Raw genomic sequence first — 12,972 nt, forward strand, 5'->3', positions numbered from 1 at the left:
GTGTATGATCTCACATTCATGAATCTTCCCGACGGGAAGGGGGTGAAGAGGGCGAAGCTAGGCTGGGGTACAAGATGTGGGCTGCTTTTGCAAAGCAATAGGAAGTGTTGACGAGGGAGGGGGGATGGGGAGGTGGTGGGATGGTTGTACCAGTGCTGCAATACTGCACTACAGAGAAGTTGTTGGATAGGGTTTGTGGAGATCCTCAGGTAGAATCTAGTTCAGCTGCCCAGATACTATGAATTTACCATCTTTTTCCATATTTTGGGGATACGAGAACCTCCACTTTCCAAGAAATCCCACTGCATTTCCTTCCCTTCAGACCAATCCATTATATCTTATCCTCCATCAGCCAGCTCCCCACCACGACTACCAGCCCCCCCACATCTCCATCGGGCACACAAAACTCAAATCGGTCAACCAGTTTACCGATCTCGGCTGCACCATTTCATCGGATGCAAGGATCGACAACGAGATAGACAACAGACTCGCCAAGGCAAATAGCGCCTTTGGAAGACTACACAAAAGAGTCTGGAAAAACAACCAACTGAAAAACCTCACAAAGATAAGTGTATACAGAGCCGTTGTCATACCCACACTCCTGTTCGGCTTCGAATCATGGGTCCTCTACCGGCATCACCTACGGCTCCTAGAACGCTTCCACCAGCGTTGTCTCTGCTCCATCCTCAACATCCATTGGAGCGCTTTCATCCCTAACGTCGAAGTACTCGAGATGGCAGAGGTCGACAGCATCGAGTCCACGCTGCTGAAGATCCAGCTGCGCTGGATGGGTCACGTCTCCAGAATGGAGGACCATCGCCTTCCCAAGATCGTGTTATATGGCGAGCTCTCCACTGGCCACCGAGACAGAGGTGCACCAAAGAAGAGGTACAAGGACTGCTTAAAGAAATCTCTTGGTGCCTGCCACATTGACCACCGCCAGTGGGCTGATCTCGCCTCAAACCGTGCATCTTGGCGCCTCACAGTTTGGCGGGCAGCAACCTCCTTTGAAGAAGACCGCAGAGCCCATCTCACTGACAAAAGGCAAAGGAGGAAAAACCCAACACCCAACCCCAACCCACCAATTTTCCCTTGCAACCGCTGCAACCGTGTCTGCCTGTCCCGCATCGGACTTATCAGCCACAAACGAGCCTGCAGCTGACGTGGACTTTTACCCCCTCCATAAATCTTCGTCCGCGAAGCCAAGCCAAAGAATCTGAGTACCAATGGCATCACTACCGAGGTGCAAACTGCACCGGGTGACCCCGTCAGAGGGGGTGACAGCAAAATGTCTGCTGTTAAAATTTTTGTGCAATTTCAGCAGAAATTTATTATTATAAAAATATCCCTGTCATTAGTTATAACAACAAAAAACATGTTTTGTAACCCCGGTTTACATTGATCAATACACCTAAAAGGATAAAACTCTATGTTAATTAACTTTTTGAACCTTCTATTACGCTCCAGTCCCCTTTTGATGCCCCATCATTCTTTTCTTCTTGTGTCACTCTTCACCAACCTTCTCTTTACCGTTTCCCCACTTTAATTGCTCCACTATTGATGTCCATGCCTTTGGCAGCCACAATTCAAGATTGTTTTATTGTCATGTAATAAAACTGAAAAAGTAATATTACGTGAAATTTGTTTTAGCCTACCGTAAGGCAAAGATTTGCTCTCAGAGTAGAATTGCCCAGCACCCCTTAGTCAGAGAAAGAGAAGCAGAAGAGAGCCCCCCCCCCCCCAGAGTCACTTTGCCTCCAGCACTCCCGCAGTCACAAAAGACCATACCATAGGAACAGAATTAGGCCATTCAGCCCATCAAATCCACCCCACCATTGAATCTCAGCTGATTTACTGTCCTTTTCAACCCCATAACCCTCGATTCCTTTCCTAATCAAGAACCTATCTGCCTCTGTCCTAAATAGCTCCAATTACTTGGTCTCCACAGCCGTCCGTGGCAACAAATTCCACAGATTCTCCGCCCTCTGGGTAAAGTGGCATTTTTGTATTCTGAGGCCCAGATACCCCACCATAGGAAACAGCCTCTCCATGTCCACACCATGCAGACTATAAACATTAAAAGAGATCACAAAGTTCTTAAGATTATAAATACCGAACACCTTCCTTGGAGACAGTCATGAAGCAGAGAAACAGGCCCCTAACCCACTGTGCCAACCATTAAACACCTATTTGCATCAATACTATGCCTGCCCCATATTTATGCTCACCAAATTTCCAAGACCCTCCCTCCAATACCCCATTCGCTCCCTACCACCAACACATCAGGGCCAATTTACAGGGCCCAGTTAACCTGCACCCTGCCCGGTCTTCGGGCACCCGGAGGAAACCCGCAAGGCAGATCAGGCAAACTCCATACAGTTCGCACCAGAGGAGATGACGGGACTTGGGGTTTAATGGCAATGAATCTCAATTTCTTCTTCTAATTTGAAGCAACCCATTTCTTGTCTCTTTCTCCCAAACAGCTTCTCCCCCCCCCCCCCCCCATTTCATACACTTGGCATCTCTCCTCCCCACTTTGCCCTGGAATGGTAAAGGGTCCCAAGCTGCCCTGGTTCTCCCACCCGCAGAGACCCCCCCCCCCCCCCCTCTCTCTCTCTCTCTGCCTTTTGCATTTTCAAGGTCCACAGTTTTATATAGGGATCACCAGATTGGATTTCTCCTGCCCCCAAATCTTTCTGGGCAGAAACCACCCCAGTCCAACCTCACCCCCCCTGCATCCCAATCACTGAACCTGGCAACCACTGCCTCTTGTGCGCTCTCGTTGGGCTAGCTACAGATGACTTTAAGCACTTCGCCGTCCGATGCAGACACAAGTCAACCCTTGCTACATCACAGTGCATCAGTCACCCCCCCCCCCCCCCCCGTCCACCGCTTGCCCAACCACTAACATGCAGGGAACTCCCCCCCCCCCCCCCCGCCGCCTCCCCGTCCTAACCCCTCGGCCGTGCGCGAAAGCTTATTTACACAGTCCGCTTGGCTGGGTCCAGCAGCGGGCTCCGGGACGCTGCCGTCCAGGGTTGGCGTGGAAACCGCTCCTGATTGACAGCTCCTTTCATTGACCGTGATGTCACCCAGCTGGCGGTGATGCGCAGCTTCGATGGCTGCAGATTCTGCAGTACAGCTGTTAAAAGAAGCAGAACAGATCGATCAAAGACCAGCTTGGCCGCCAAGTGGTTGCATTGCAGACTTTGGGGGGAGGTTGACAATCTGACTTTCAAATGTGGAAACGTGTTAGATTTATAGACCTATACAATACGTAACATGAGGGGATATTAAGGAATTATCAAGGGACTTACGGTGGGTTGCATGCACTTGTGGACATTCCATGCATCCGAAGGCAGGGAGAGAAGCAGGGCTGTCTGACACCTTCCTGATCACCTCTAGGATTTTCATCCATGTGCCATCTGCAGGCCACTCATGCAGAAGCAGGCCCTGATCCGCTGACACTTAAAGGGGACTCGTCTGCAGAAGACCCCCACCCCCCCCACCCCTGAGCCAGCGTTCATAAGCATTGCACGCCAAGTGACCAGGGTTAGGTGCATTTTGCAATATGCAAAACTCAGCAGGTCATGCAGCATTATAGGGAATAAAGGGTGACCAACTTTAAATGCTTCCATTTAGATGTACAGCCCACCAGCCTGTAATTGGGCCTGGGCCCAATTGATCTACAACCTCTGGTACCTTTTGAAGGGTGGGAGGAAACGGGAGCACCCACAGGAAACCCACGCAGACACGGGGAGAACGTACAAAGTCCTCGCAGACCGTGCAGGATTAGAACCCGGGTCCCGATGACTGATGCTGTAAAGGCCTTGCGCTGACCACTAAGCTAATCGTGCCTCCCTACGCCCATCCTTTTGGGCCTGAGCCCTTGGTCAAGGTGTGAGCAAAAAAAAACGGGCAGGCCCCCTGAATAAGGTGGGGACAGGAGCGGAGGGAGGAGCAGAGGTTAAAAAAGTCACAAGTGGACACAGTAACAACAGGATGCTGGAGAAACTCGGCTGGTTAAACAGGGTATCTTATGTAGCAATAACCAATGTTTTGGGCTTGATCAAGGTATGAGCAAAATGTAGGCAGGCAGAAGGGCACACCAGCAAACAGGGGAGGGGGGGATGCCTCTGTGAATGGAGAGGGAAGGGGGTCGAATGCTGGAGGAGAGGGAAAGGAGAGAGAATGGAACATTGGTGCCTGAAACTTTGGTTATGTATCTTTACTTCTGTTACATAAAGTATCTGCAAACTTTCGTGTTTTACTCATAGGTGGATTTAAGTGGTGGGGTAGGGGGGGATGGGTAGAAGAGAAATAAGTTGAAAGACACTTTGGTCTGCCTGAAATCTGTGGGTCTTTCACCACACAGAGATGTTGGTGTTGGAAGGCTGCCGACTGGCACATTCCTGGCTGCAGGAGTACGTGCTGAGGGAAAGACAGAGGCTCGGTGCAGCCAATGCGAGAGCGCTGGGGAAAGAGCACAGCCTAGAGCAGTGGTTTTTAACCTTTTTATTTCCATTCGCATACCACCTTAAGTAATCCCTTACTAACCACAGAGCACCTATGGTGTGTGTATGTGGGGGGGGGGGGGGGGCACATGCTGATTGCTGATTCAAAGATAATTGTTCAATAAGTGACGTTTCACCTCAGCTACTGGAAGGTTCTGAGTTTGATGTACACAAGACAGAGCTCAAGTGTATAATCTGAGCTGGCATCTCAATGCAGCATTTGAAAGGATCTGTTGGGCATCCAACTGTGGCCTCTTCAGCCATTGACGTTCAAGTCTCAGTATTAATGGAGGCAGGAGAAGGCAGGGATGTGGTGCCTCGACTGACTTTGTACAGGAGTGGACCAGAACTATCAGCCTCCAATCTTCAACGTCTTTGACAGAAGCACTGGACCATTGTCTCATCTCCACTCAAAATCACTGAACAATGGATTATCTGGTCATCCTAATGTTTTCAGAAAAGAATTGGTTGCCCTGTATTGCTGTATGGAAAAGGCATAGATAGCCACTGGCCTCTCAGGCTTTTTCAACGGAGGGAAGGTGAGATACAAGCCAGAGGACCTTGGTTGAGGGTGAAAGGGGAAACGTTTAGGGGGGAACTTCTTCACAAGAGAGTAGTGGGAGTGTGGACAAGCTTCCGGCTCAGGTGGTGAATTTGGACAGGAACATGGATGAGAGAGGTATGGATGCCTATGGACTGGGTGCAGATCAGTGAGACTAGGTAGAAAATTTAAACTAATCTAATCTTCCTGCATGCAATTCATGTCCCTCCATTCCCTGCCTGTTTCAGTGCCTCTATCGTATTTGCTTTTACCACTTCCCCTAGCCAGCACATTGCAGGAATGTAGAAAACATGCCTTGCAAATCTCTTTTAAACTGCCCCCACCCATCACACCTCCCACATTAAATCTTTCCCTATAGTATTTGATGTTTCAGTCCTGGGAAAAGACGCTAGCTATCTACCTTATCTATGCCCCTCATATCTTTATATGCTTCTTATCAGGCTTCCCCTCAGCCCCCAGTGGAGACAATAATCCAAGTCTGTCCTTCTTCTCCTTACAGGTAATCCTCTGTAATCCAGGCAACAGCATGGTGCATCTCTTCTGCACCCTCTCTAAAGCCTCCATATCCTTCCTGCAATGTGGTGACCAGACCTCCACACAATGCTATAAATAATCTTGAATCAAATTTTTATTCAGCAAACCAAATCTCCCTGAACTATTGGAAACAGGATTCATTGAAGCCACAGCAAAATTCTGTCATAAAATTTTTCCAGCAAATTACAGTAAAACCCCTGTTATCCAAAATTCAAGCAACTGGTGGCAGCTTCAAGAAATAAAAAAAAACATTGTGGGAAATAAATAGGTAAAAAATACGGAAGTTTAATATTGGCGCTCCTTGCCGTTAGTTCACTAATCATGCAACATGCAATCTCAAGCAACTGGAAAATTCATTTATCCACCATCTACCAATCTCCATAGGTGCCGAATACCAGGGGCTTTACTGTAATAATAAAAAAATTAACTATGCAAAATTAATTCCTATCTGTTTTAGCAGTTCAGTATCCAGGTTTGATTGACGGGCCTTTTTAATGGAGAAGCCATTAACGGTAATTGGATAAAATGCTTTTCCTTTATAGAGTTGAATGGTTTATTGTAAATTTACCTTCCTTATTTGCAAGTCGTTGAAAACTAAGGCAGTAGGAAATTAGGCTGGAGAATTTCAGATCTAGAGAAAAGACACATGATTTCAATTGTATGGGGCTTTCGTGAGATTGACCCAAAATACTGTGTGACTCCTTACCTAAGGAATGGATACACTTCCAAGGAAGACAGTGCATGAAGATTTACCGCACTGATTCCTGGGAGGGTAGATGTGTCACGTGAGGAGAGATTTAGTGACCTTTTATTCTTGAGAAGGTAGGATAAGATTTGAATTGTTTATTGTTGCATGTACTGAAATGTAGTGTATGACAGTTTAAGTCATATTTTATATTGTATGTTTTAAAAGGAGATAAATTGTGGCAGTTTTTATTTAGTGTAGATAACATGCAAACATTTTAAAACAGATCTCATTTAAAATGCCAGAGCTCTGCTCAAGCCAGACAGTCCAGGCTCCGAGTGCCTTTGCAAAAACTTTGAAGAATGCCTATAAAGACTTCACAAGTAGGTGTTAATTGGACACGCTGTGGAGTAAAGGATTATTGTTTTGGGAAGGCAACAGATGAAGAGCTCGGAAAATTAGGTCCTGAGCCGCAGTCTGTCTGAGTGCAGTTGGCTGTTAAAGAGGTTCATGTGGTTTTTCTCTGAATGACAGAAAGAGAATTCAGTTTTACAGTCAGCAGCAGCAGATGGGACTGGAACAGGACAAGCTGGCAAGCTTGTGGAAATACCCCATTTGGAAGACGGGTTGTGAGTTCTTAGTTCAGCCTGGTCAAAGCCATTGTGGGCCATACAAGAGGAGAGGACTGGCTGTCTAATGTTTCACTTGAAATAAAGGAAACATAAAGGAACTCTGTGGTGACCTGAAAGAAAGAGGTTATCACCTGGAGAACCCTGAAGGGGGCAAATTTCTTCGGCAAGACACTGACGTGGCTGATTGGAAGGAATCAATTTGTGTCCAACGAGCAGCAAATCTCTCTCTGAAAACTGACAAGAACCTTCCTGAGTGGAAACCATTTACCTTTCAAGCACCAAACTCTGATGAACTTTATAAATGTTAAATTCTGTGCACAGTATAAGAATTGCCTGCAACCTGTAAACATGGATGTGTGAGAAGTGAGATTGGACCGTGAATCAAAGAACTTTCCTGAACTTGTACACACACACACATTACATACACGTGCGCTTAGAATTAGAAGGGGGTTGAGTTAGGTTAAGTTAATAGTAGTAAGTTAAAGGTTGATCCAATTTTCAGGTTTAAAGATAATTAAAAACAACTTTTGTTTAAGTGACCATTTGCCTTGGTGAAATTCTATTGCTGCTGAGTTTTGGGGTCCTCTGGGCCCATAACAAGTGAAAATCTTTGTTTTGAGTGCTATCCAGGAAAGCTAAACTGTACTTTTGCAGCAGATAGTGCAACAATTTAAAAAATGCAGGGTGTGGTGTTGCGATAAATCAAAGATTGCAGGGTATAGTATTACAAAGATAAAGTGCAGGGGTTGGGGGGGGGGGAAATGCAGTTAAATAGTGCAAGGGGATCATCTTTTACCAGTGAGAGATCCATTTAAGAGTTGGATAACAGCAGGAAAGAATCTGCCCTTGAATCAGGAGGTTCATGTTTACAACCTCTAGTATCTTCAGCCTGACGGAGGGAGGGACAAGAGAATGTGAGCAGGGTGGGGTTGGCAGCTTTCCTGAGACAGTGGCAGGTACAGAGTGGATCGCTTTCTGCGATGGCCTGAGTTGCGTTCATGACTTTCTGCATTTTCTTGCGGTCTTGCGTCGAGCAGTTGTAATCTGGAGGATTATTCAACAGGTCAGACAGGAAACTGCTCTGAACGAAGGATAATTCACGTGTTTGTTCCTGGAGGGTCATCTGACCAGGCAGGTCGAAAGTCATTCCCACATGTCAATCAACGTTATCCACCCACAGTTGAGGTCAGACCTTACAATTAGGTCTCTTGAGCACCTTGCCTCATTTGAACATACCTGGGCAAGCCCCTCCAGTGGCAGCAGTATAACACTTACCACATGGAGCAGCTCTCTTTTTTTCCCCCTGGAAATGAAGCATAGCTCCACTCCAGGTTGCGAGCCTTGAGTGATGCTGGAGAATCAATTGTAAGGTGTGTGCTGGTATAGGGTGGGGGGCTATTGTGGTGCGTACCTGGAAAGGACTGTTGTGACTTATTCTTGTTATCAGTACAATTAGATTCTGTTGTTAAGTGGGATACCGTGCCTGTGGGTGGTGAGTACTGTTTTGTTTAACTTTCGTTTCACATTTGGGGGTTGCGATCACAAGTGATTTATCAGGAGGTGCGATTAGAAGTGATTGTGTGTAGTTTGTTATTGAACTGCATTCAGACTTGTCATTTCTTTGCCCCTCCAAACTTGTTCTCCACATCACGGTAGTTCTCGTCCCATTTGGACAACACTCAACCTCACTGAAGCCTACATCACTTTTAGAAAGTTCATCAGGGTTGATATAGGGAGGATCTTTCTTCTGGCTTGAAGTCTAGAATTAGAGGTCACCATTTCAAAACAAGTGGTAGAGTATTTAAGGGATTTTAAATGAGGGACCAGGACTGGAATGTTGGTAACACTTTACTTCCTGTGGATGCTATGTGACCTGCTGAGTTTCTCCAGCACATTTGTACATTATGAGGGGACTACAGTAAAACCCCTGTTATCCAGAATTCAAGCAACTAGCAGGTGCAAGAAACTGGCAAAAAAAAAGAGAAAAATTAAATGAATAAACATAAAATAATAGGTAAAAATATTCAAGTTTAAAATTGTAAAATTAAATGTTCTCTGAAGTAACACAGAAACCTTTGGTGAAGGTGGGAGCAAATATTCAGCCAGCGGAGTGCCTTGGTTGTGCTTTGCTCGTAGCGACTGTTTGAATAAAGTTGTGCTTGAATAAGATGGCGTTGCTCAGGATAAATTGCTGGTTGATGCCGCTTGCCGTTGAGGCGACTCTCTTAAAGTATCTTCTTATCCCTGCTTAGTAAGAGTCACCCCGGTCAGAGGTTTTATCTGTAAACTTGGGGAAGGTGGGTTAATTATGTATAAGGTTATTGTTCGTCTTTCGGCTCCGTGGAGGGGAAGGAACCTGCAGATGCAGCGACAGTTAAATGTTTTCAAAGAATGTGACTGAAAATAAAGTAAAATGCTTTATATATTCATTCGTGAAGTTTGTTCAGGGTAAGTATAGTATTGTTGTCTTTTAAGCTGTTTATTGTTAATGCAGGTGCAATAAGTAGGCATTGAAAATCTCAAGCAACAAAAAAATACACTTATCTGGCATCTACTAGTCCCATAGATGTCCGGCTGGTGCTTGAGCTCAAAGTTCAAGTGCTCAACAAAGTGGTCCTTTACATTATTTTGTATTTTTAATTTAATTTAGACATACAGCAGAGTAACAGGCCCTTCTGGCCAACAGGCTCATGCCATCCAAAGCCCATGGTTGGGAAGAAACGGGAGCACCCGGATGAAACCCACGCGCGTCATGGGGAGAACCTACATACTCCTTGTAGTAGGATTGTGGTGAGTCATGTGACCTCTCTGTCTGGTACCTGGTCAGTGGTCGCATCACCTGCCAATCAAGGTTGGACTCTGCTGCCCTCCCATTGGTGAACATCTGATCATTGGGCCCCTTTAATCACCTAGTGATTACCTGGGCCAGACCCTCCAGCTTTCACCACATGCAGTGGTTCTCTCTTTGCTCTTTGGTGCAGACAAGAACCCTGTTCCACTCCAGGTCGTGAACTCTGGACAATGCTGGAGGAGTCGTTGGTAAGGTGTGCACTACACAGGGATTGGGATTGTTAGATATCAATGGAGCTGGGCCCACGTTAAACATGAAATAGCAAGTAGTGTATTGTAATTCTTGGTTGTTATAAGTCTGTACACAGTTGCTAGTATTGGTATTGTTAAGTCTGATGTGACGGTTTATACTGTGTTTTTGTGATTGAGAGTACTAATGTGGGCTTTCCCTGTTGCAATCCCCACATGCATTGTAATAAAGATCCTTTCTGTGTTCAGCCCATGTCCAAACTTGTTGCTCTTTGAACCCACTGAACTTTTCCCTTCCTACACAACACTCCTCCTAGACAGCAGGGGATTTGAACCTGAGTCATCGGCGATGTAATAATGTTGCTCTAACCCAGTGGTTTTCAAATTTTTCTTTCCACTCACATCCCACTTTAAGTATTCCCTCTGCCATAGGTGCCCTGTGATTAGTTAGGGATTGTTTAAGGTTGGATGTGGGTGGAAAGAAAAAGTTTGAAAACCACTGCTTTAATTGTACCTAATTGACTCGCTATGTGCACGTTTTCAGAACGCCAAAGAAAATGGGCCAGTGACAATTTTTCTCAAGCCAAATATTTCAGTAACAATTGGGTCTAGAGCAGTGATTCTCAACCTTCCCTTCCCACCCACATCCCACCTTAAGCAATCCCTTACTAATCACAGAGCACTGATGGCATAGGGATTACTTAAGGTGGTACGTGAGTGGAAAGAAAAAGATTGAGAACCACTGCTGTAACCGCTGCACTGACCAATCCACCCTTTGTCAGTGCTCAGGTCTCCCTGATGTAAAGGAAGTCAGGGTTGAAGGGGGTACACATGAAGCTCTGCCCCACCTGGAAGGGCTGTTTAGGTCCCTGGATGGCGGTGAGGAGGGAGCAGGCACAGATGGTACACCTCCCTTCTTCCCTGTGATGAGAAGAAATGTCTTCACACAGATGGTGGTGAATCTTTGGAATTCCCTCCCCTGAAGGGCTGTGGAGACTCAGTCATCGACTTAGTCATCATATTGGAGAGGAAAAACCTATATAGAGTTATGGAGATATTCAGCACAGAAACAGGCCCTTTGGCCCAACACCTCCTGCCATCCTTTTTTTACCGTCCTAATTGCCTGCACCTTATCTATTTAAGTTCCAATCTTAAGGCCTCTTAAACATCTGATTTCATCACCTCCTCTAGCAGTGAATTCTTGATTTCAACCACTCTGTGTAATATTTCTGGATATTAAAAGAATGAACGAATATGGGGACAGGGCAGGACAGTAGCTTTGCCAGTAGGTTAGCCTTGATCTTGTTGAATGGCTGTGCAGTCTCCTCAGGGGGTCTAATATTCACGTGTCGTTTATCCATGCTCCTCCATTTGCTTCTCCCTCCCTCCCCTTATTCCTTTCTCCCAAGCCCTTCCAGCATCCTTTTTATTTCCCCTCCATCCTCCATTTAATCCACTCCTAGCCTCATCCATACATCAAACCCTAAACAGAACCCTAACCCTCCTGCTCCATCTTTGTTCTCCCCCCTATCTCTGCTCTCCACCCATTTCTCTTTTCCACAAGGCCCTCTGCTTTCTCCTCCATCCCTCTCTCCCCTCTCTATCTGGCCTTCATCCCTCTTTATCTTCCTATCCCCTCCAATGCTCCTATCAATTCCATCTGCTCACTTTCTCCTTCCCTCACTATTTGTGTTCTCCCTTTCCTCCCTATCCACTCCAACCCTCCATCCATCTCCTTATCCCGAAGCCCATCTCCCTTTCTATCCCCACACCCTTTCCCTTCCTCTCCATCCCTCCCTTCCTGTCCATCTCACCCTGACCTTCTACCTCCTAACCTTTGATCCCCTCTCCCCCTCCTTCAGGCCCCATATCTTCCCCCTTCCCCCTCTCCTCTCCCTCACCACCTCTCCTTCTCACACATCTATCTCTGCTCCTCCGTCTCTTCCTCTCCCCGCTATTCTCCTCCACCATTCTTTGTCCATTCCAAACCCCTTTCCCACCCTGCCTTAACCCACTAGACCCGTCACGCTTCCCCTTCTTTGCCCCTCCTCTCCCAGCAGTCTCGACCTTGAAAGCTTCACCTTCATCCTCCCCGCTGATGCTGTTAAAATCCTGTGAGCTATGGAACTGCAAGCCAGTCACAGATGAAAAGAATGCCTATTTGTCAGCATTACTGCTTTCCCTTCAGACTCTGCTGCTTCCAAAGGAACTGCTGAATCACATTTTCAATTATGTCCAACTGTTAGGTGCACCAACAAGGACGGTGGACAATTCTCTACCCTCCGACACAGAATGACCTGGGTTTGCATCTCCCTCCTGACAAAAGCTCAGGCAGACACTCCAATGTGGCACCAAAGGGAGCCTGCACTAATCTATCAGAGGCAGGCAGCCTTGGCCTCTGTCCGTCAAAGTATTCAATATAGAGATTGGGAGGTCACGTAGCAGTTGTACAAAATGTTGGGGAGGCCGCATTTGGGGAGAGTGTTCGGTTTCGGTCACCGTGCTGCAGGAAAAATGTCAAGCTCGACAGGGTACAGAGATTTACAAGGGTGTTTCCAGGACTCGGGGTCCTGAGCTACAGGGAGAGGTGGAGCAGGCTGGGGCTTTATTCCTTGGAGCGTAGGAGGATGAGGCGTGATCTCACAGTGGGGGACAAAATCATGAAAGGAATAGATCAGGTGAACGCAGGGAGTCTTTTGCCCAGAGATTGGAATCAGTAACCAGAGGACATTGGTTTCAGGTGGAGGTGGAGTTGGGGGGAGAGATTCAACAGGAACCTGAGAGGGAACTTTTACACAGAAGGTGGTGGGGGTGTAGAATGGTTGGCTGGAGGAGGTACACATGAAGCCAGGTACTATTGCAACGTTTAAGCGAAGAATTGGCCAGATACCTGCATAGGACGGGTTTGGAGGGACATGGGCCAAACACAGGCAGTTGGGACTAGTGTGGGTGGGACATTTTAGTTGGCATGGGCAAGTTAGGCCAAAAGGTCTGTTTCCATACTCT

At 46.6% G+C, this 12,972-nt stretch overlaps 2 protein-coding genes across 4 annotated transcripts in view; one reads left to right on the plus strand and one right to left on the minus strand.

Annotated features, from left to right (window-relative positions):
- The window catches only part of nup35 (nucleoporin 35), a 111,151-nt gene that overhangs the window by 61,149 nt on the left and 37,030 nt on the right, over nt 1-12,972 (plus strand). The gene's annotated exons all lie outside the window — the stretch shown is intronic.
- arhgef49 (Rho guanine nucleotide exchange factor 49) overlaps nt 1-12,972 on the minus strand; it is a 120,627-nt gene that overhangs the window by 15,706 nt on the left and 91,949 nt on the right. For all 3 annotated transcript variants that reach the window (XM_069935907.1, XM_069935908.1, XM_069935909.1), the window contains one exon: nt 2,986-3,142. In XM_069935907.1, coding sequence (XP_069792008.1) covers nt 2,986-3,142 — 157 coding nt within the window. The remainder of the gene's footprint in view (nt 1-2,985; nt 3,143-12,972) is intronic.

This window comes from Narcine bancroftii, chromosome 4 (assembly GCF_036971445.1).
Source record: "Narcine bancroftii isolate sNarBan1 chromosome 4, sNarBan1.hap1, whole genome shotgun sequence".
NCBI lineage: Eukaryota > Metazoa > Chordata > Chondrichthyes > Torpediniformes > Narcinidae > Narcine > Narcine bancroftii.